This window comes from Orycteropus afer, unplaced genomic scaffold (assembly GCF_000298275.1).
Source record: "Orycteropus afer afer isolate SDZICR_OR568_19922 unplaced genomic scaffold, OryAfe1.0 scaffold00035, whole genome shotgun sequence".
In the NCBI taxonomy this organism is placed as follows: Eukaryota; Metazoa; Chordata; class Mammalia; order Tubulidentata; family Orycteropodidae; genus Orycteropus; species Orycteropus afer.
This window is the reverse complement of record NW_006921622.1, coordinates 17158978-17180806: the sequence shown is the minus strand read 5'-3', so window position 1 is coordinate 17180806 and position 21829 is coordinate 17158978. Positions and strand designations below refer to the sequence as shown.

The 21829-nt window shown below is 39.9% G+C and overlaps 1 protein-coding gene across 1 annotated transcript in view; it reads right to left on the bottom strand.

Annotated features, from left to right (window-relative positions):
- Positions 1–21829, bottom strand: part of GAD2 (glutamate decarboxylase 2) — a 122900-nt gene that overhangs the window by 38051 nt on the left and 63020 nt on the right. Inside the window, exons 10-12 of the mRNA XM_007936379.2 lie at positions 18678–18794; positions 13143–13207; positions 6314–6392 (exon numbers count right to left, since the gene is read on the bottom strand). Coding sequence (XP_007934570.1) covers positions 6314–6392; positions 13143–13207; positions 18678–18794 — 261 coding nt within the window. The remainder of the gene's footprint in view (positions 1–6313; positions 6393–13142; positions 13208–18677; positions 18795–21829) is intronic.

Sequence of the window (21829 nt, the reverse complement as noted above, 5' to 3'; positions counted from 1 at the left end):
GCTTTAGGCACTATGCTACCAGAGCTCCTTGGGGTAAGGCACATGTCAATATTTAACAAATGAGGGATGGCTGTCCATGATGTAATTCTCTCTTCTCAGTTGTTTGTTTGCCATATGTCTCAGTAAAGCAAGTATTTAAAAAAGAAGACGTGAAGGGGGTAAAAAAAAGAGCAGGCATTTATTTAAAAGGAAGGGGGTGCACAATCAGAGTGTAATATTTATTCTTTGGGAGAACAATTTGATGTTCAGATTTTGTTGTTAATTGCAATATTCTGGCAACTCTTGGGTTCTATAAAATATTATTAGTATGATTCCTCTAATGTTTCATCCATGTTTATTTCAAATCCTTACCATTTAGCTGTTGCTAGTATTTGAGCTCTCTTTGAAAATCATGGTCTTCAGGATAGTTCCTTGCTATCTTTATTTACATGTTCAAGTCTGAAAATGTAAAGGCATTGCTATTTTCAGATGATTTAAATATCCAGTCTTTCCAATGCCATGCTCCTCTCTCAAAAGTGGTCAGAGCTTTAGTACTGCATTTTCATACCTAATTGCTTAAGGTCATTACAATGGAAAATTTCGTTCTGCAGTGGAGCAAGGACCATTGATTTGCCCCACCCCATAACCCTACCATGGAAAATGGGTGGCAAAGTGATCAAACTGTTCCAGAGGAGAGGGAATGAATCATGCTTTTGACTAAAACAGCACTGCCACTCTTCTTACTAGAAACCCCACCACGTTTCAATTTGTCACAAACCACAGGAAGCCTTTGACTTTTTCTTTATCTACAGTATAATTGTGATTTCACAAAAGCTTTGCATTGTTTCTCTTCTGACTCATGCCAAGAGAAGACTAATATGCGATCATTTAGTTTAAGTTAGAAGTGAAAACTCTTTTTTTAAAATAACTATCTAAACTAAACCACAATGCAATGTGACTAAAATTTTAACTAGGTTCTGGAAGATCAAATGCCAGGTGCTAGACAAGTAGAACTGAGCTGTATTTTGTAATTTAGGCTTAATAGTCACTAGAATCTTTTGAATTATTTTTGACACTAAGAAAAATTAAATACAATGTATTTGTGTTAGAACAGTAGGGAAACACTGATTTCAAAAAAGAAAATTCATTTGAAGCTAAATATGAAGATGTGAACATTTTAACAACTATTTCTATTTTGTTTCATGGTCATAGACACTTCCCCCAGCCATGCAAGCTAAGGAATAGGTGCCACCAATACCAAGGGAGACTACTTCAGAGAGTGTGGGATTGTGGACAGATCAGACCAGCTCCTACTGGGATCAAAACAACAACAAAAAAAACCAAACTCACTGTTGGCGCTTTGGATCAGACTCATAGCGAGCCCTCCTTGGGTTTCCGAGCTGGTATTACTACATAAGTAGATTGCTCACTCTTCCTTCCAAGGAGTGGCTAGTGGGTTTGAACTACCAGCCTTTCTGGTTAGCAATCCAATGCCTTAGGCACCACCACCAGAAGAAAAACAGCTGAAAACATGGCCTCTCAAATGAGAATTAGCATCATTATCACCACTGTACAAAAACATATGTAAAAATGTGTTTTTTTTTTTTTTTTTATGGGGAAGGCTTTGATGAAATAATATCCTGATTCTGAACCACTGGAAAGTTATATATCATCATGTCCCAACCTATTAAACACATTAATTGTTAATGGTTAATATGTTAATAGTTCCTATGCCAAGAGAGAATTCCAAGGTCAAATAAACAAACTCTAAATCATAATCCCTCCTCTTTTATTTATTTATTTAAAGGTATTTGCAAGAAGAAATTGCTATGGATTGAGTTACAGCCCTCCAAAGTAAGTGTTAAAAATCCTAACCTCTATGTCTGTGCTTACATTCCCATTTGGGAATTATAAATTAAAGTCATCCACTTGTGGGATTTCTGTTATAGCTGTACTAGATAACTAAGACAATAATGAAACTTGTTTTAAACTATTTTATTCAAAATTTCTCAAGCTTTTTGGAACTGAGAACCCTGTTATCACAGCATTGTTACTAAAATGTTGTGGAACAGCATTATTCCTTAGATCCCAGTAAGGGAAATACTATCAGAGCGTCATAAATTGCTGGATTTGGAAGGGACCTTAGGGCTCGTTCATTCCTCACCAATGAAGGAATCCTCTCTATATCTTCACTGATAAGTGAAGCCCAATGTCTATTCAATCATCTCCTGAGGATGAATTTATTCCTACATAATGTGTTCATGACTCTGTTTGACAGCTTAATTTTTAGAAAAGTCTTCCTCTGACTGACTTCAACTCAGACGTAAAATCACTGCGTATATCTGATTTTGCCATCTCATCTGTACCACCCAGGTTACCAACTGTTATGGATTGAACTGAGTCTCCCTGAAAGAGATGTTGAAGTCCTAACCCCCGTACCTGTGAATGTGATCTTGATTGGAAATAGGGCATTTTGTTTTGTTTCAGCAGCTGTTATTAGTGAAATTAATGAGGTCATAACTGAGTAGGATGGGTCCTAATCCCTTCTGAGTGCTGTCTCATAAAAGGAGAGAACAGTCATGGAGACAGAGATACATTGAGGGAGGACACCATGTGAGGATTTGTCTCCAAGCCAAGGAGTGTCCAGAAAGCTGAAAGAGACCAGGAAAGAGCTCCTAGAGCTGACTAGAGAGAGATCATAGTGCTGCCAATGCCCTGAATTTGGACATCTAGACTCCAGAATGGTAAGAAATAAATTTCTGTTCTTTAAAGCCACCTACTTTATGTGTTTTGTTAGGGCATCTCTAGTTAAGACACTAACTTAGTCTTCCAAAGACTAAAACAAACCAAAAAACCTTATCTCTTCCCCTTGAGAGTCATCTAAACTGTGAATGCCATTGTCTTCCCTTCAACTCTTAAAAGCTTCTTAGGAAAAACTAGGTTAAACACACTTAGCTCTTACAAGTATTTCTCCTAGATTTTTACCAAATGTTCACCACTGTTTGAGCTCTAGATTGGTGGGCTGTCATATAAGATTTGGCATGAGCTCTGGTGGCTTAGTGCCATTTGACTGCTAACCACAAGGCTGGCAGTTCAAATCCACCAGCCACTTCTCGGAAGAAGACTGGGCAATCTCCTTCTGTAGAGGTACCATCTCAGAAACACAAGGAGGGGTCACTATGAGTCAAACTGACTCTACGGCAATGAGTAAATCATTTCAGATGTGGTTTAACTAGAGTGGGAGAGACCATCTCCCTCACAGACCTTTCATTGCAGGTTAAAATCCCATTAACTTGTATTTTTTTTTTTTTCCATTACCTTGTATTAAATTGTATTTTTTCCCTTGACTTATTATTGACCATCCAATTCAACCTTAATTCTATGCTTTTTCCACAGACAAAATATCAGCATTCTATACTTGGACATAAAAGCTGGTCCTTACAATTGCTCCCATGAACAACTTCCCTTTTTTGGATGTGACTCCCTGTTCCAGCCTATAAAGATTATCCTGTATTTTAATTCTGTCATTACACACATTATTCCCTCCCCCTACACCCCGTGTCCTGCCATATGAAATGTTAATAAGCTTCTGTGTTTATTCAAAGCACTGTTTAATATTTTGAATGATACAGGGTTAGGCACCAAGTCACAAGACTCTATCCTGGGTGACATTAAATTGTCACTCAGCAGGTCTGTCTCATGCAGTCTTCTAAGCAGTTCCAAATCTGCTCACTCTATTTTCATCTGGTCTGTATTTCCCATCCTGTCTATAAAAGCATGCTGGGGAATTTGGCTGAAATCTAAATAAAAATTTACAGCATTTCTTCTCACTTTGAAGACTAAGATGCACCTAACCCAAACCATGGTATTTTCAGTTGCGGCATATACATGTGAAAGCTGGACAATGAATAAGGAAGAAGACCGAAGAAGAGTTGATGCCTTTGAATTGTGGTGTTGGAGAATATTGAAAATACTATGGACTGCCAGAAGAATAAATAAATCTGTCCCGGAAGAAGTGCAGCAGGAATGCTCTTTAGAAGTTAGAATGGCCAGACTTCTCTCCCCTACTTTGGTCGTGTTGTCAGAAAGGACCATTCCTTGGAGAAGAATATCATGCTTGGTAAAAAGGGGGGAAGACCCTCAGTGGGATGGACTGACACAGGGGCTGCAACAATGGGCTCAAGCATAGCAAGGATTGTGAGGCTGGCCAGGACCAGGCAGTGTTTTGTTCTGTTGTAAATGGGGTCTCTATGAGTCAGAACAGACTCCATTAGCACCTAACAGTAACAAAGCATTTCTCCTTTAAAGTAATATTGCTAAAGTTTACACGAGAGTGTTAGGTGCTGACAAGTCTATTCCAACTCATATGAGTCGGCCAACTGGCACATAACAACAACAACAACAAGTGGCCCCATATGACAGAGAAGAACTGCCCCATAGGCTTTTCTAGGATGTAATCTTTATGCAAGCATATTGCCAGGTCTTTCTCCCACGGAGCAGCTAGGTGGGTTCGAACTTTCAACCATTCCTTAACCATCATTTTCTTAACTGGTTGGCATAGTGCCTAAGGCATTGGACTGCTAACCAGAAGGCTGGTGGTTCAAACTCACCAGCCACTCCTCAGAAGGAAAGCTGGGCAATCTACCTCTGTAGTGAAACTACCTCCGAAACCCAAGGAGGGGTCGCTATGAGTTGGATCTGACTTCACAGCAGTGAATTTGGTTTTGGTTTTTTAGTCATTGTGACACCAGGGTTCCTCTGCATGAGAAAAAGTAGATGATAATATATATATGATATATAGTGACTGAATTTTAACTGCTAGAAAACCAGTCTTAAAGAATATCTTTTGATGTATTAATCTCATTTTGGAAGGTCTCTGCCTTCAATCAATCAATATTTCTATTAATTTGTTTGATGAAGACATAGAAGGTATGCTATTTAAATCTTCAGTTGACAACAGGTCATCTTAACAACCACAGAAATAGTACCTTCAACCCAGCAATCCCACTTTGAGGATTCTATTTAAAAAATAAAATAAATTAGAAATGTAGTCAAAGATACATACTTAACAGATTTTCAGCAAGACACTATTTAAAATATTGGTTAATATTTTAACCATAGGGGTATGGTTAATTATAGGGGTATCGTTAATTAAATTATAGAGTATTTTGAGGCCATTAAAAAATCATGTAAGGAATTTTATTTTGTATAAAAAAAAGATGCCTAGAAAAATGAGAAAATATATATTAAAAAAGTAAACATATTTATCTTCAAATGTCAGAATTATAAGTGAGCTCACATTTATTTGTATTTCCTGTACTGCCTAAATTTTCTAAAATAACTATACATTAATTTTATAATTAAGAAAAAGCAAAATATTTTTAAAGTAAATGAAAACAAGTTTTTAAAGTTCCTGTAATCTGGGGATGCTTTAATTGGGATAAACTGAAGATCCTTATTTGTGTCTCATAAACCAAATAAGCATAGGAGTGGAGAGGTATGACTCCTGGATCTTGGAATCTTGGAAGAGAAATGAGGGCCATTGACTCAGTGTGAACCTGCTACAGAGAATGACCTTGGGATTTGTTAACAGAAGTATCTTGAAAAGAAAGTGGTCTTTCTTTGCTGGTTAATACACATGCAGATGCCTAACTTTTTGAACATGGTAGTAAATATTAAATATGTTGTTGTTGTTGGGTGTCATCAACTCGATTTCAACTCCGAGTGACCCCATGTGACATACTGGAATCGTCTCATAGGGTTTTCTAGGCTGTAATTGTTACAGAAGCACATTACCAGGTCTTTTCTCCGGAGCCACTAGGTGGTCTTGAACCACCAATCTTTCAGCCAGCAATTGAGTACTTACCCATTGCATGACCAGGGCTCCTTAAATATTAAATAGAATATGAGATACACACACACACACCAGCCCTAAATCCTAACAGTAACCCTAATGCTATATTCATATATATTTTTTCTTAAGCAAAACTAACGCTTTTTCCATCCCAGAAACAACCAGAAATTTAATTTCTTGAGAGAGTATAATAGAGGACTTCGACTTTTGGATTAAAGAGTAACAAGTACAACTGAGAAAAAGAGTATCAGACTAAAGCCTGGAGACTAGGTCAGAGTTTATGTTTTTAAAATTGAGGCCCTGTAACCCTTTCCCCCCTGCTCCCAAGCACAGGCAGGAGTTTAGAAGAGTACTCCCAGGAGAATCTGAGCAACTCAATAGAAAAGAACTAAAGTTATTGACAATGAAACAAAAAGTCAATTGTACATAGACAGCCAAACCCATGGATGGACTGAAACAAACACATCAAAAAGCACATACCTTTTCTCTAACCAGGAGAGCAGAACACTGCAAGGGGACACCCATCATCTTGTGTGGATTCCATGTCACAGAGTTGGCCCTAAGATAAACCAAATCATATAAGAGGGTGGCATCTCCTGCGAAGCTCAGACTACCGAGGCCCTGTGCACCTGCAGCAAAGCTGCTGGGTCCTATGGCACTTTTCTCAGATTCCAGGACAACACTAAATTTACAAAATATACAAAACCCAAAGTGGAAAATATCCATTTTTCAGGACTTTAAACCAGTTCATTCCACTTCAACTCCCTGCTGAGAATTTGCATTTCTGCCCCAGATACACTGAAACAGAATCTACATTTTTAACAAGAGCCCTAGGTGATTCTTATATATAAGAATGAGTGCCAAGCCCTGATGTTTTCTTTGTCCACAGAGACAGTAAATAAGAACAAAACAAAACAAGTTGCCAACAAGTCGATTTCTGACTCATGGTGATCCCATGTGTTTCAGAGTGGAACTGTACTCCACAGTGTTTTCGTAACTGTTACCTTTCAGAAACAGATTACCAGGCCTGTCTTCCAAGGTTGGTCTGCCAACCTTAAGTTAGTAGCTGAGTGAGTTAAGTTTGCACCACCCAGGGTCAAACAGCTCAGCGATGTAACATCATTACTGCTTTTTAAGAAGTGAGATGGCCATGGCCATATTCTCCAGATCGCCCGTGGATGCCTTCATTCTGTCTCCGTGGTAGATGGTAGAGCCCCTTAGATCCAAGGAAACATCCTGTCCAGTGTCCTGACTACATTCAATGATGGAGCAGAGCACCAGGCAGGTACAGGGAGCTGCATATACACACACTGTACCTCCCCTCCATGGGCCTCCTCTGTCCCTGCTTCTAACATTAGTTATAATAGCCTGGAGTATAGAGATCATACATTCCACTCCCTGATTTTGTTCTCGGCTCAATTTTTCCTCTTCTTATTTAATTGACTATCAAATTTCTCAAATGTGTTTTTATTTTTTTTTGTAGTAGCATCTACTTAGTCTCCAGCTTCGATTACTTCTTGAATCCAGAGTTATCTTTCCAAACCATAGGGGTTTTCAAATCTTTTTTGTCCCAAAACGACTGAGAAACATACTGCTCTCCCTTCAGTAACAATGGCTCACACAATAGTGATTCTCAGCTCAGAGATTTATGTTACCTGAAAAATCTGAACTATAGTCCTGGTCTAAACTCCTTTAATAATAATTATTATTGTTATTTTAATCTGGAGACAGCAATACAGTCTTAACTGACTCTTTGGCTCCATTTCATCCTTTACCAAGTCACTTCTGGCTGAACAGTGGACTTAGGCTGATGCTGATCCCACTGCTTGGGATGCTAGATCTTTGGGAAGAAACAAGAAGCTAGGAAAGATCTCATTCATCCATTTGATGAGTGGTGGGTGTCAGCCGGCCCGGCAGAGGACACTTGGTGGCTGGGGGACCTTTTATGAATGAATAAATAGTCCAGCTTATCTTCTGGTCTTTCTTGGCTCTGGCATTGGCTATTGGATATATTTAGGACTGAAAGGGGGTTAGGGAAGCAAAGGCAGTTCATGTCCACATGGCTGCAACTTCTGAAGAAAAGATGAAACAGTTTCATGAATGATAACAGAAATGTGGCATTGAAAAGCTTCTTCCAAGAAAATATTTCCTTTCTCTGTAGAATGACCCTAAAGTCAAGAATCTAGGACTCTAAGCAGTAGATTACAGTGGTTAAGTGAGGGGACCTCAGGAGCCAGAAAATCTGGGTTTGTATCTAAGTCCCTAGCTGTGTGACTTTACAAGTTACTTAACCTCTCTGTGTCTAGATTTCCTTTTTCCTGAAAGAAGAGCAATAAATAATTTGGGCAAAGCACATAGGACTGTGTCTGACACACAATAAGCATTAGATAGATTTGGCTCTTGTTAGATTTCAACTCTGTCATTTACTAGCTTTGTGACATTGTGCACGTATTATTCCCTGCCATCCTATACATTCTATAATATTCCATAGCTCTATATCTAATTATAGTAAAACTCAGGTTGGTCAGTAAGGAAACCTAAGGGCAGAAGGAAATAGCTGTCTTCCACTTATTTGACTGTGTGTGTCTGTTTGTGGTCTATTTGTCTTTTTAGAATAGAAGCCATTAAGGCCCACAACTACCTGTCACTGAATTCTCCATCTTGCTTCTCTCTTGAAGGGCTACCTTCTAAACACAGCAAAAAGATGCACAGAGTGATTTGATGAGATGGTCTTAATTCATTTGAGAAATACTGGCAAATTGTCAAAAACAGCCTCAGGTTCACTTTCAAAGTATTTTGTCATGGGAATCAGTCATGTGGCTTCTATAGTTGCAATAAGTTGGAGAGAAGTGAATTGCCCAGGGCTGTTTTGAAGACATATCTTTGTGCCCTTATTTGCAACTCAAACTCAGCATACCCAAGGAACTTGTTAGGCTGCCCATTCCTGATCCTTCCACATCTATTCTCTCAGTTCCTAGAGCCATTTTCCTTCAAGCATCCAGCCCTCCAAACTTTAGTGTCATCTTTGGTTCCATCTCCTCTTCCCAGTCTACTGACATTGTTCATCTCTTACTTGCCACACCTCCTATACCAGGACTTTCCTAATAGCTTCTCATTAGTACCTGGCTTCTATCTCCTCTCTAATCCAAAGTTATCTTTCCAAAATGCAGATAAGATAATACCACCTTTCTTCTCAGAACCCTGGTATGGCTCTTACAGTAGTGGTATGCAGTATTTTCACCCCAATACATCTGAGTAATCTACTGCTCTCCCGTCTGTAAGAGTAGCTTACACAGCAGCATTCTCTGCATAGGGATTTGTGTGACATAAACTAGTGCTACCCCCCCCCACCCCGGCCCCAGGTGATTCTGATTTGGCTGTGCACACAGGCCCTCAGCTGACGCTCACTGGACAGGACTTGGACTTCCTAGTGCCATCTCCCACTGCCACCATTGTCTCTTGCATCCATCTCTTTTTCCAGTTCTGTAGGTTTATACCAAGTCTAAACTTTCTCCAAGGACCTGTGAGCTTCCAAACTTCAGTGCCTCTGCTCATGAAGCTCTTTCCATTTGAATGCCTTTCTTCCATTTTCTGTCAGATGAAGACTATCCATCTGTGTTAGTCAAGGTTATGTGTCAACTTGGCTGGGCCTGGTTCTGAGTGGCTGGGCAGCTGGTGGTACTTATTCCCCATGATGAGACTGGCAATCAATTCCATGGTAGACTCTGCCACCAGCAGCTGAGTAGCTGCTGTAAGGATGTGGTCTGCTTCCTATATATAAGGAGAAGCTTTGGGAATGGTCTCAGCTTTTGGCCTATAGCCTAGTCATTATCCAGCAGCCTGCCATGTTGTCTGCAGATCTTGGGATTCTTAATGGACTTGAATCAATGGCCTGCCATGTGGTTTGGTAATATCAGGACTGTGCCTTTTTTACTTGTCAACCTTGGGCTTGTCAGCCTCAGCAGCCAGCAGCACCTGAGTGAAGAAAGCCTCCAGCTTCAGTGGGCCAAGAGCAAAAGGCAGAGCTGAAGCCCAAGGTCAAGGGGCTTTCATCCAGCCCCTAGAGCCTGTCTCTTTGAACTCCAACTTCTAGCCTCCAAAACTGTAAGAGAATAAACTCCTGTTTGTTAAAGTCATCCATGTGTGGTATATTCCTGTCATAGTGGCACTAGGTAACCAAAACACCATCCATTGATATACTATGCGCCAATGCTGACTTCCTTGATGAAAACCGCTTTTAATCAGCCTGTTTAGACAGGCTAATGCCTTCCTGTGTGCCCTCCAGTCTTCTCAATTCTGTTTCCTCAGCATTTACTTTATCCTGTCTTGAATTTTGACCCATTATCGTTTGCCGTCCCTACCACAGTCCGAACTCCTTGAAGACAGGCTTCATAGCACCTCAGTCTTTGTGCCCTCCCTTGCCTGTAACAGATGTTCAGTAACTACTGGATTGAATTTCTGACCTCCTGGCTCTCAGGGTAGGAGTGAGGGCAAATTGGTACAGCAGAAGCTGCTCCAGAACCTTCAGCTGGACTATGAAGCTTGAGAGCAGGACATAGCAGTGGATTATTAGAGAGAAGCAGTAGTCTGCTATCTCTAGTTGCCAAGTGGATTCAAACTCATGGTGGCCCCATACATGCAGAACTGCTCCACAGGTTTTCAAGGTTATGATCTTTCAGAAGCAGATCACCAGACCTGTATTCCAAAGCACCTCTGGGTGGGTTTGAACCATCAACCTTTTGGCTAGTGGGTGAGCTAGTACTTGAGTGCTTAATTGTTTGAGCCACGTAAGGACTCCTAGCCTGCTACAAGAAGCGATTAAAAGGGCCCATTTACAATGCACAGAAACATACTGGAAGAATCAGGGCTCTTGGCATGCACTGTCAGCTACACATGTCCACAAATTCTGAGTGTCAGCAAGGAAGAGAGCTATTCTCTGAGAATTTAGTTGGTTCTCAAAGGGGATGTTGGAAAGGCTGTGTATGCTTGCAACCTTTTGTTATGTAGATGGAACTCTGAGGAACCCTTGGAACCACTAGGGAACATCTAGATTTTGGGAAAATAATTGGCTATGGATTTTCTCCACAAAAATGTCAGTGTATAATGGTTGGGAAAATGTAATACCCTCAAGTGAGGCAAATTTTTTCCCTAACTTTGGGCCCACTCACATTATGCCCCTAGGGCTTCCATTGGACCTACAGCTTTATTCAGCAAAGAAAATGGGTCTCTTGATACTAAGTTGGTAAGATGGATACCTTCAGGTACATAGACTATTAAGGGGGTTCTGCGCAAGCAGAAGATGGCAGTCCGCTCATTGTGTGGACTTCATATTTGGCTATTCCATTTTGCAGGCTTAATTATGATACATTCTCACAAACTGTGGCAACAAGAGGACTCCATGTTCCCTAATGAATGTTCTGAGCTTTGCTCTCAAATAATAGTCTTTAGTACAAAAGCACGTGGGCGTTTATTTTTCCAAGGTAGGTAATTTAGTGAGCTTTCAAGTAATCACTGGAGGAGGGTACAATGTGGCTTTCCATAGTTAAAGCCATAAATGGCATTAAATGCAGAATAACAGTTGCTCTTTTTTTGTGTGTGTCAGTCAGAAAGTAACTCAAAGATGAGAAGTGTTGGGGGCAGGGTCCGCTCTCGAAAGCAGAAGAATTTAATTCTCATTCTGATGATCTGAGGCACCTTCCAAACCGTTTTGTTCTTTTCATTGCCTCTCCCCATTTAGTACAGTGCCTCCTCCTTAAGCTTCTGGTTTTGTATGGACCTTTATAACTGAAAGGAATTAGATCTGGAGCAGCCCTGAAGGATCGGGAACAGAAGCCTGGAACACCCTCACTCTGGAAGGGATCCAGTGCTCTCATTTATCTACACCTACCTAAAAGAGTACTTGGAATCAGAAACAGGGCAGCTTGAAGGACGTAACCCACATACACCCAAGCCAGACCTCGACTCAGAAACAGTCACATTCCAACACAGGCCTTAGCTGGTCTATCTTGACTCTTCCTGGACTTCTTTTCACTAATATGTCAATCAGAGTGTCCCTGACTGCCACAGTAACCTCATTCCCCTCCTCCTGCCCTGCGGACTCTCTGGGTGTGAGCAGGCCTGGGGTCTGACCTGGCTGCCCTGCATGAATAGTGCTGACAGATGCTTCCCACCTTTATCAGCCTCATTCCTTATCCTGGAACAGATACTGTGCCAAGACATCTCAGGGTAGAGCCAGTGGGAAAACATTTCCTGGGCAGCATCTGGCTAATTGGCAGGGCATGGTGGACATGGGGCAGTCTCAGATGAATTCAGTGCTTCTCAGTTGCCTGGAGCATCAGAGCTCACCACTGTAGTTGATCTGACACCATATGATGGGAGAAGTGGGGAACTCTGAGCTCCAGTTTCATGTAATCCAGACCGAAGTCGGAGGTGGATTTGGCATCCTATACTTTTTCTATTTCCTCTGGACCTAAATACACTTTGTGCTTTGTATGTGTGTGTGTTCTACAGCTTTTCTTAATGTCTACTGTTAGGCTGTGGAAAAAAAGGTGCTTTGCAATATCAACCAGAGTGATGTCAGAAAAAAAACTGTCACAAGAATGAAACCATGAGATGGTGTTATCATGAGTATGTCTCATCTCAAACCCAAACAACACTGATACATTATGATGTGCTTATTTGCTTTGTAAAATCATTTGGTTGTTTATAGAAAATCAAAAAACAAAATAAAACAAAACCTATTGCCATGGAGTCAGTTCTAACTCATAGTGACCCTACAGGAGACAACAGAATTGCCTATAGCATTTCCAAGGCTATAAATCTTTACTGAAATAAACTGCCACATCCTTCTGCAATGGAGTGACTGGTGGGTTCAAACCACTGACCTTTTGGTTAGCAGCTGAGCTCTTAACCACTACACCACCAGGGCTCCTGGTTTTTACAAAGGAATTGGGTATTATCCTTTTATGGAACATGAAAGCTATAGACTTTCTCTCTAGAAAACTGCAGACTGCATGCAAGTTTTAAACAATTCTCGTAGCTGAGTCAGAAGCCCCTGAAAGGACATTCCTGGGTCCTCAGATGAACCTGGGTCCCAGTTAGGAATCTGCATTTGAGAGCCATTTCACCTGGGTCACTTGATAAGGGATTTCATTTCTTTTTGCTGTTTATAAATAATCAAGACTATAATGATCACACAGGCAATGCACACAGGACTGCACCAAGTAAGACTTTCTGGAAATTGAGTGGAAATTTGCTTTTCATGTTTAGCTTTTTCACTTTACATTGTTAACAAGAAAAATGAATGTACCTCTCCACTCCGCTCAGTTTCCATTTGTGTTTCCGGGATACCAGTAATCCTCCGCCCCAAGCTGCCTGAAGAAGGAAGATCACATAAGGAAAAAGGTCACAGTTTTTCATTGACTAGATTTCTATGATTTGGTGTCTCCTGGAACAGAGAGTGTCTTGCAGGGTGAAAATTATTTCCTTGACCCTAGGCAATTTAGGGGGTTGGTTACCTTCTTCTCATGTTACACCTCCTAAATTTAAATTGGAGGACTATCCTGAAGTCTCAGTTTCCATCTCACATCTATATGAGTGTAAGGAGACATACTGGGGACACATATACTCAGTCTACAAGAGAAGGAGAAAATCTCCCCAACTCACCACTATTACCATTAATCCCAGTAAAGCTCATGTTCTCAGAATGAAAAATCTTGTATCCTCCACAGTTAAGGGTAAAGAAGATGGGCTGGGGACCTATTAAACAGTTTCCAAGTTGAAAGGAAAACCTTTGTGAGAAGTCTGGATGATTCCAGAGGAAGAGAACAGCTTAATAACCCTATTTTACTGATGTGTAACTTGGGGCATGATAATTTCTCTGTCCAAAAAAAGCAAACAGGAAAGATTTATGTTAGTTAGTTAGTTGAGGAATTAGAACACACTCCTTAAAAAATCTGTACTCAAGTTTGAAGATTTGAATTGGTGTAGTAATACCCTCTGAAACCAGGATATCCAGATGGAGACTAATTTGAAAATGTTGACATTATTCTGTGTGTGAAATTAATCCTGGGATATTTTTAAAACAAAGAAACAAACTGTTAAGGTGTAAGTGTTGTTTTCTTTGTTGTAGTTTCAATTGTTTTACACTTTGAAATGTTATACAGTTTTTGAAATGTGCAATATTTTAAGATTATTTTCTAATTTAATTATAGAATGTATAAACATTAAACATTGAAGCTATAAGAATAAATGATAAAGTTGATGTTTCAAAGAAAAGTTAATACGATAAAGATTCCCCAGCTCTAATTTAAGTAGGAAGCCTGGAGGAGAGATCACAACATCTCTTGGCACAGGACACATAAACATTCTTATTTTCAACATTGTTAGGGTAATCAGCTCCCTGCATCAGCTAGCAAGGTTTAGCAGGCTTTCCAGGTCTGAGACCTTGGTCACAAGTGGTACTTGAGTCATTCAACCTTTTGGGTCCTCATTGAACACTGAGTCCTCAGTGTTTTCGTGTGTAAAAGCAAAGTGTCTGGTAGCCTAATGAACAATTTACACTATTTATCAGGGACGGAAAAGAAGATAGATAATTGCTATGTAGCATAACTCTGGCATAATAGAAATTTACCTAGCTTAACCTACAGAAATTTTCTGCTTCTCAAGAGAGGGGAATTAATTTGGCTTGAGTACTTATTACAAAGCTGAAATCATCTAAGCTAGTGCTACTCAAAGTGCTAGCCCACAACAACATAAGGATCTTGTACCCAAATGCAAATCAATTTATGGCTTCCTTCACTGAGAAAGCCTTGCAATGAAAAAAAAAAAAAAAAAAAACAGCTAAACCAGACACTGTGCTTAATAATTATTGGGCAAAAGCTTCTTATCCCATCAAAGATTAACAAATAGTTTGCAGATGGCAGCTGATATTTGAAACATAAAGTAATGCTGATCTAAACTTAAATATAGTCATTCAATTCATTCTTCTAAAATCTTTTTTTATTATTTGAAAATGTTTTGGTGGGTACACCTTCATTATTTTTTAATATGACTAAGCCTGGAGTCAAAACATCTCAAATATAATTTATCTTCTTAGCTGATCAAGCTCCTTGATAATTTGGTCCAGATTTCCTAGCAAGTTGTCAAGTCTGCTTTCCTGTTTAAACATATGAATACCCGACTTGAGCCTGAGATTTTTTTTCAATATATTTTATTGAAATATAATTTATGTACAGTGAAATACTCAAAACTAAAGTTTGACATGGGCCAATGCATTTTTTTTCAGTGTCCCCTGGCGACCAACAAAGAAAATTTCCTTCCGTATATAAACCTTTCCTTGACTATTTACAATAATTATGTTGTTACGTTGTTCCGTGCCGTCGAGTCGGACCCGACTCATAGCGACCCCTCCTTGGGTTTCCAAGGCAGTATCACGGAAGTAGATTGCCCCATCTTCCTTCCGAGGAGTGGCTGGTGTAATTAAGTAATACTATATTTGTCCTTCTGTGATTGACTTATTTCACTCAGCATAATGTTCTCCAAGTTCATCCATGTTATGCAGTGTTCTACAGATTCTACATTATTCTTCAGTGCTGCACAGTACTCCATGTATGTATGCACCATAGTTTGGTTATCCATTCTTCTGTTGATGGACACCTAGTTTGTTTCCACCTTTTTGCTATTGTAAATAGTGCTGCAATGAACATAGGTGTACATATATCTGTTCTTGTCCTGGCTCTCAATTCTTTAGGATATATAGCTAGTAATGAAATTGCTGGGTTAAATGGTATTTTTAATTCCAGCATTTTATGGAATCAGCATACTGCTTTCCACACTGATTGTATCATTTTACAGTCCCATCAGCAGTGTATGAGAGTCCCAATGTCTCCACATCCTCACCAGCATTTGTTATTTTCTGTCTTATTGAACTCTGCCATTAGTGCTGGGGTGAGATGGTATCTCGTTGTTTTGATTTGCATCTCTCTGAGGGCCAATGATCATGAGCATATCTTCATGTATTTACTGGCTGCCTGAATATCTTTGGTAAAGTGTCTATTCATGTCTTCTGCCCATTTTTTCCTTGGATTGTTAATTCTTTTAGTGTTCTCTATAAATCTTAGAAATAAGTCCCTTGTCAGATATGTAATTATCGACAAGTATGAATTTGTTGCTGTCATTTTGTTATGTGCTTTTTCATGGTGTCCCTGATTTCTTTGTCCCATATAATGTTCTGTGCTGAGCTCATTTTGTTTATGAATCACGTTATCACTTCCTTCATTGCTATTGTTTTAGTATTTGCTAAATATTTGTGCTGGTCTTCTTTTTTATTTTGATGTGAAGGTTTATCATTTTTCTTTGAGGTTACCCTGTGATTTATAATTTTCTTTCCAGGTTTAGAACAGTCCATTCTACCTCGCAGTTGTCCTGACTTCCCTACTGTTTAGAAGTTCTGTAATTACACAATTTTTTTCCTCTTTTCAGTGTGTAGTATTCATTTGTCAATTGATGTCTCTGGTTCCCTGTTTAAAATCTTATATTCTTATTTACTTTGGATACTTCCATAACTGGTTTGGTTTCTGGGTTATGTCATCATGTATGTTACTGGTTGGTTGTTATTTGCTGTTGTTGCTTCTCTGTCCACAGGACTCTCTTTAGCATCTCTTATAAGGTTGGTTTGGTTTTAACAAATTCCCCAGTTTCTGCTTATCTGGAAATGTCCTAATTTCACCATCATATTTGAGGGACAGTTTTGTTGGGTATATAATTCTTGGTTGGAAATTTTTCTCTTTCAGGGTTTTGTAGGTACCATCCCATTGTCTTCTCACCTGCATGGTTTCTGCTGAGAAATCCTAGCTTAGCCTTATTGGTTGCCCCTTGTAGGTAACTTTTTGTTTTTCCCATGCTGCTTTCAGGATTCTTTCTTTGTCTTTGGTTTTGTTGACTTTGATGATGATATGTCTGGGTGATTTTTTTTGGGGGGGGTCTATCCTGTTTGGGGTTCATTGGACTTCTTGAATGGATATATTCTTATCTTCCATTATACCAGGAAAATTATCTTCCAACAAATCTTCAACAATTTTCTCTGTGGCTTTGTCTCTTCCTATTCTGGAATTCCGATTACATGTAGGTTATTCCTTTTGATGGTATCCCACATGAAACTTAGGCTTTCTTCATTTTGTTTTGATCTTTTTTCTGATTGGAAAGCGATCAAAGAAGTATTCAGGTATTTGTCTTCAATCACACTAATTCTGTCTTCCACTGATTCAATTCTACTCCTTTGTCCGTTCAATGTTATCTATTCCTGATAAGTTAGTATTAATTTTCTGGATTTCTGTGTGTAGATTTTGTATCATTTCTAATTTTTCCCTTATTTTGTCATTTTGTTCTTGTATCGTCTTCCAAAATTGTTCTAGGGTTTTCTCTGTGTCTTCCTCAGTTTTGTCAGTGTTTTTCTTGATCTGTCTCTCAATCCATTGAAGATACCTAAATATAATTCTTTTGATTTCCTTATCAGGGAGTTCCAATACTGCTTCTTCCTCAGGGATGTTTTGTGTCTGCATCCTGGTCCTTTATTTCTCTTGCTTTATCTTGCTTCTTCATGTGGACTGTGATGCTCCATTGTCTCCAGGATATTGTGATACTTTTGTGTTTATATTTAATTGGTAATTGTATATTGGAGTGACTTGCCCATGATTTTTGTTTTCTTTGTTTTGTTTAGAAGTTATCTATGAAAGCTGGGTATTATGCACCTCTATTCACTAGTTGGCAGCACTTATACACTCAGTACCTGTTTCCTTTTCCATTGTCAGCCTCCCATATGTCCCTGCCACCGTTGGCAAATGGAGCCTATTCTTAGGTCCCTGGAATCTGAATGAGAATGCTTTCACTTTAAAATCCAATATGGCCATTGCTTGTAAACATTCAAAATGGTTGCACCCTTGGTCACTTTTAATATCCAAAATGGCTACCGCTTGTAAACATTCAAAATGGCTGTGCCCTCAGTCACTTTAAATATCCAAAATGGCTGCACTTTCCAGACTGTTGAGAGTCTACAGCTCAGGTTGTCTCTCTCCTTGCAGTTTCTCTTCCTAGTCATAGGCCACCAGCACAGTCATCTCTGCAACCTTTGGTGACCAGGGCTGATCTTCAGGTCAATTCTCAAGTCCCAACACCATTTGAAAATATTCAAGCTTTTGGTCCTGTCAGAGTAGCTGACAGTCTACTGCTCCAATCATCTCCATACTCACTGTTTTCTTACAGGTTTTTCCACTAGTTGGAATCTACTTCTGTATACTTCCTTTCAAAGCTCAGGGCTCCAGGATTACCTTCTGTATCTCTGTCAACTGGTTTCTCTTTTCTTTGGTGAAGAGGGTCTGTGTAGCTTGTCCATCTATTCTGCCATCTTATCGGAAGTCCTGAGCCTGAGATTTTTATCTTCTAAGTTTCCAAAATAAATACATCTTCTTTTGACTCTTTTGATCACTCCCGAAAGTAGGTATTATCTGCAGATGTATGAATGTGTGTGTATATATATAGGCTGTACTCCTTCATGGTTATTTATGGCTCAGTGAGTTGAGAATGAAGTGCATAGCTTATATGCTAGTCCTAGAAATAAAAATATCATCATGTTGGGGACATTAAGGCATATTCAGCCTCCAGCTGCCTGTGAATGCTGTGTACTATGCAAGTTGTGTTCTACATTGTCTCAGCAATCCTTAAAAGCTTAAATATCACAATTCTGAAAATAAGCTCATAAAGTATAATTTTAAAAAATTCATTCTAGAGCCTCAGGTAAAAAATGTGCAAGAAGAGTTTAATGGCCAGCCCCTAATAGGATACTTACATCCACATGCATCCAGATCTTATATTTCTTGCAAATGTCAGCAACAGCTAAGAGGGGATCAAATGCTCCATACACAGTAGTTCCAGCAGTGGCACTCACAAGGAAAGGAACAAATCCCTACACAAAACAGAAATCCCTATGTAAAACAGTGGTTCAAAGATTCTTTTAAAAATATGATGAAAGCAATGGAAATTCTCCTACCATAAGCATATGTAGTTTTGGAACAGTTCAAAAGTTTACTAACACCTTGGAGCCTAAATGGTACAAATGGTTTGTATTCAACTGCTAACCTAAAAGGAGATCTGGTGGCATAATGCCTAAGGTATTTCACTGCTAACCAGAAGGCTGGTGGTTCAAACCCACCAGCCTCTCCTCAGAAGGAAGGTTGGCAATCTACTTCCATAGTGATACCACCTCAGAAACCCAAGGGGGTGTCGCTATGAGTCTGATCTGACTTGACGGCAGTGAGTTTGGTTTTTTGTTTGTTTGTTTTGCGAACCTAAAGGTTGAAGGTTTAAACCTACCCAGAGAGGGTACCATAGAAAATGGCTTGACAATCTGCTTCCATTAAGATTACATCCAAGAATACTCTCTGGGGCAGCTCTACTCTGCAACACATGGGGTTGCCATGAGTCAAAATAGACTTGAAAGCACAATGGTTTGGTTTTTTGTCTGAAAGCTTGGCAGAATGTATGTACCTTCTAGGAGCTGAGTTCTCTAGTCCATTTTGGTGGCTTGCCAGTGCCTTATAAGAATATACACTGGGGTTCTCAGAAGAGGCTATACCAAACTCATAGGTGAGTAAGCTTTATATATTCTAGGTAGCTTCATTTGTATATTCTAGGTACCTTCCTGGGAGCTCTGGTAGCATAGTGCCTAAGGCACTTGACTGCTAACCAGAAGGCTGGCGGTTCAAACCCACCAGCCACTCCTCAGAAGGAAGACAGGGCAATATACTTCTGTAGTGATACTGCCTCGGAAACCCAAGGGGGGGTTGCTATGAGTCAGGTCTGACTCGACGGCACATAACAACAACAACAATAAGTACCTTCCTGGCCTTTTCTCCCCCCTCCCCTCCCCATTTTGTAAAATTTCTAGTCACCCTTATTCATAAACAAGGAGCTCTGGTGGCAGAGTGCCTAAAGCATTTGACTGCTAACCAGAAGGCTGGCGGTTCAAACCCACCAGCCACTCCATGGAAGGAAGACTTGGCAATCTACTTCTGTAAAGATTTACTGCCTCAGAACCCTAGTGTGGGTTGCTATGAGCCAGAATTGACTCAATGACAGTGAGTTTGGTTTGTTGTTTATTCAAAACAGAGAATCTGAGCTTAATAAATACCCTATAATGAACAAGCAAGAAAACAAAAAGGAAGAACTCTGACCAGACTATTATTATTATTTGGAAAATTTGATAATTTATTTGGAGTTCATGAGGAGGGTTTACATGGGGCTATATTATTAGCAATAGCTTCTATCGTTCTGTGTTGCAAACCCAGTGATAATTGCTATGAGTTGGAATTGACTTATTGGCAGTGGGACTGTTTTTTTGGGTTCTATCGTATCTCTGGTAGCGTAGTGCCTAAGGCACTTAACAACTAACCAGAAGGCTGGTGGTTCAAATGCATTAGCCACTCCTCGGAAGGAAGATGGGGCAATCTACTTCCATAGTGAAACTGCCTCAGAAACCTAAGGAGGGGTTGCTGTGAGTCGGGTCCAACTCGACAGCACATAACAACAACAATAACAACATCCTTCTAAGGAGTCTTCAGTCTGTCTGGTCATGGCTAAATGAAAATTGATTGACATAATAGGCTGCTGCTAAAAGAAGGCAGAATAACTCCATAAATGATAATTATGGCATGACTCAGAATGCAACATGATGATGTTACAGCATGTGTCTTTAGGTGGCAGCAAAGGTTTAATCTTGTGGTTTATTTTACTAGAAGTAGGCATTTGAGTGCTAACCAGAAGGCTGGCGGTTCAAACCTACCAGTCACTCCTCAGAGGGAAGGTTGGGCAATCTACTTCCATAGTGATACTGCCTCAGAAACCCAAGGAGGGGTTGTGTGAGTTGGATCTGACTCGACAGCAGTGAGTTTGAGTAGAGTCCTAGTATAAAAATCAGGGAAACTTTCTCCTATTGTCACTATTATAGAAAAATGGCATATGGAAATATTCCTGAGTTCATAATAATAAAATTCATGTGTTATGCCATTGAACTAGGACCTGTAGGTTGTATCTACTAAAAGGGAAACCAAGAGTGTTCTAAAAACAAATGCTCTGGCTTGTGAGACATCCAGGGATATAAATATGAGTTCTTGGAGTTTTGAGGGAATCTTTGACAGGTCTTCAGAAGTTATTACTTCTAAAAAGAATTCAAATTGCTTCCTGCAAAGTAAGATATTTGGAGAGCCAATCATATCAGAACACATCTAGGCAGGAAAAAGTGGTTGCTTTTTGTGGTAGTTAAGATTGTGTGTCAACTGGGCTGGGCCTGGTTGAGTGGCTGGGCAGCTGGATGTAGTATTCCCCATGATGAGATTGGTAATCAACTCCATGGTGGAATCCACTGGAGCAGCTAAGTGGCTGCTTTAGGGATGTGATCTGCTTCCAGTATATAAGAAGCAACTTTGAGGAAGGTCTCTAGCATTTTGGGATGCTTGGACCCTGCCTGTAGACAGAGTGTCATGCTCTGCTAATCTTCGGACTTTTAATGGATAAGTGGCCTACCATGTGGTTTGATAATATCAGAACTGTGCCTCACTTGTCAACCTTGGGTTTGTGAGCCTCAGCAGCTTCCTGAGTGAAGAGATGCCTCTAGCTTCAGTGGGCCAGGAACAAGGGGCAGAGCTGAAGCCCAAGGTCAAGGGGCTTTCACCCAGCCCCAAGAGCCTGGCACTTGGAACTTGGACTTCTAACCTCCAAAAGTGTAAAAGAATAAACTCCTGTTTGGTAAAGTCACCAATTTGTGGTATATTCCTGTCCAAGCAGCACCAGGTAACCAAAACACTTTTTAAAAAACTATACATTAGTCAGTAGCTCTGGTAATGTAGTGCCTAAGGCATTTGACTGTTAACCAGAAGGTTGGCAGTTCAAACCCACCAGCCACTCCTTGGAAGGAAGATTGGGCAATCCACTTCCATGGTGATA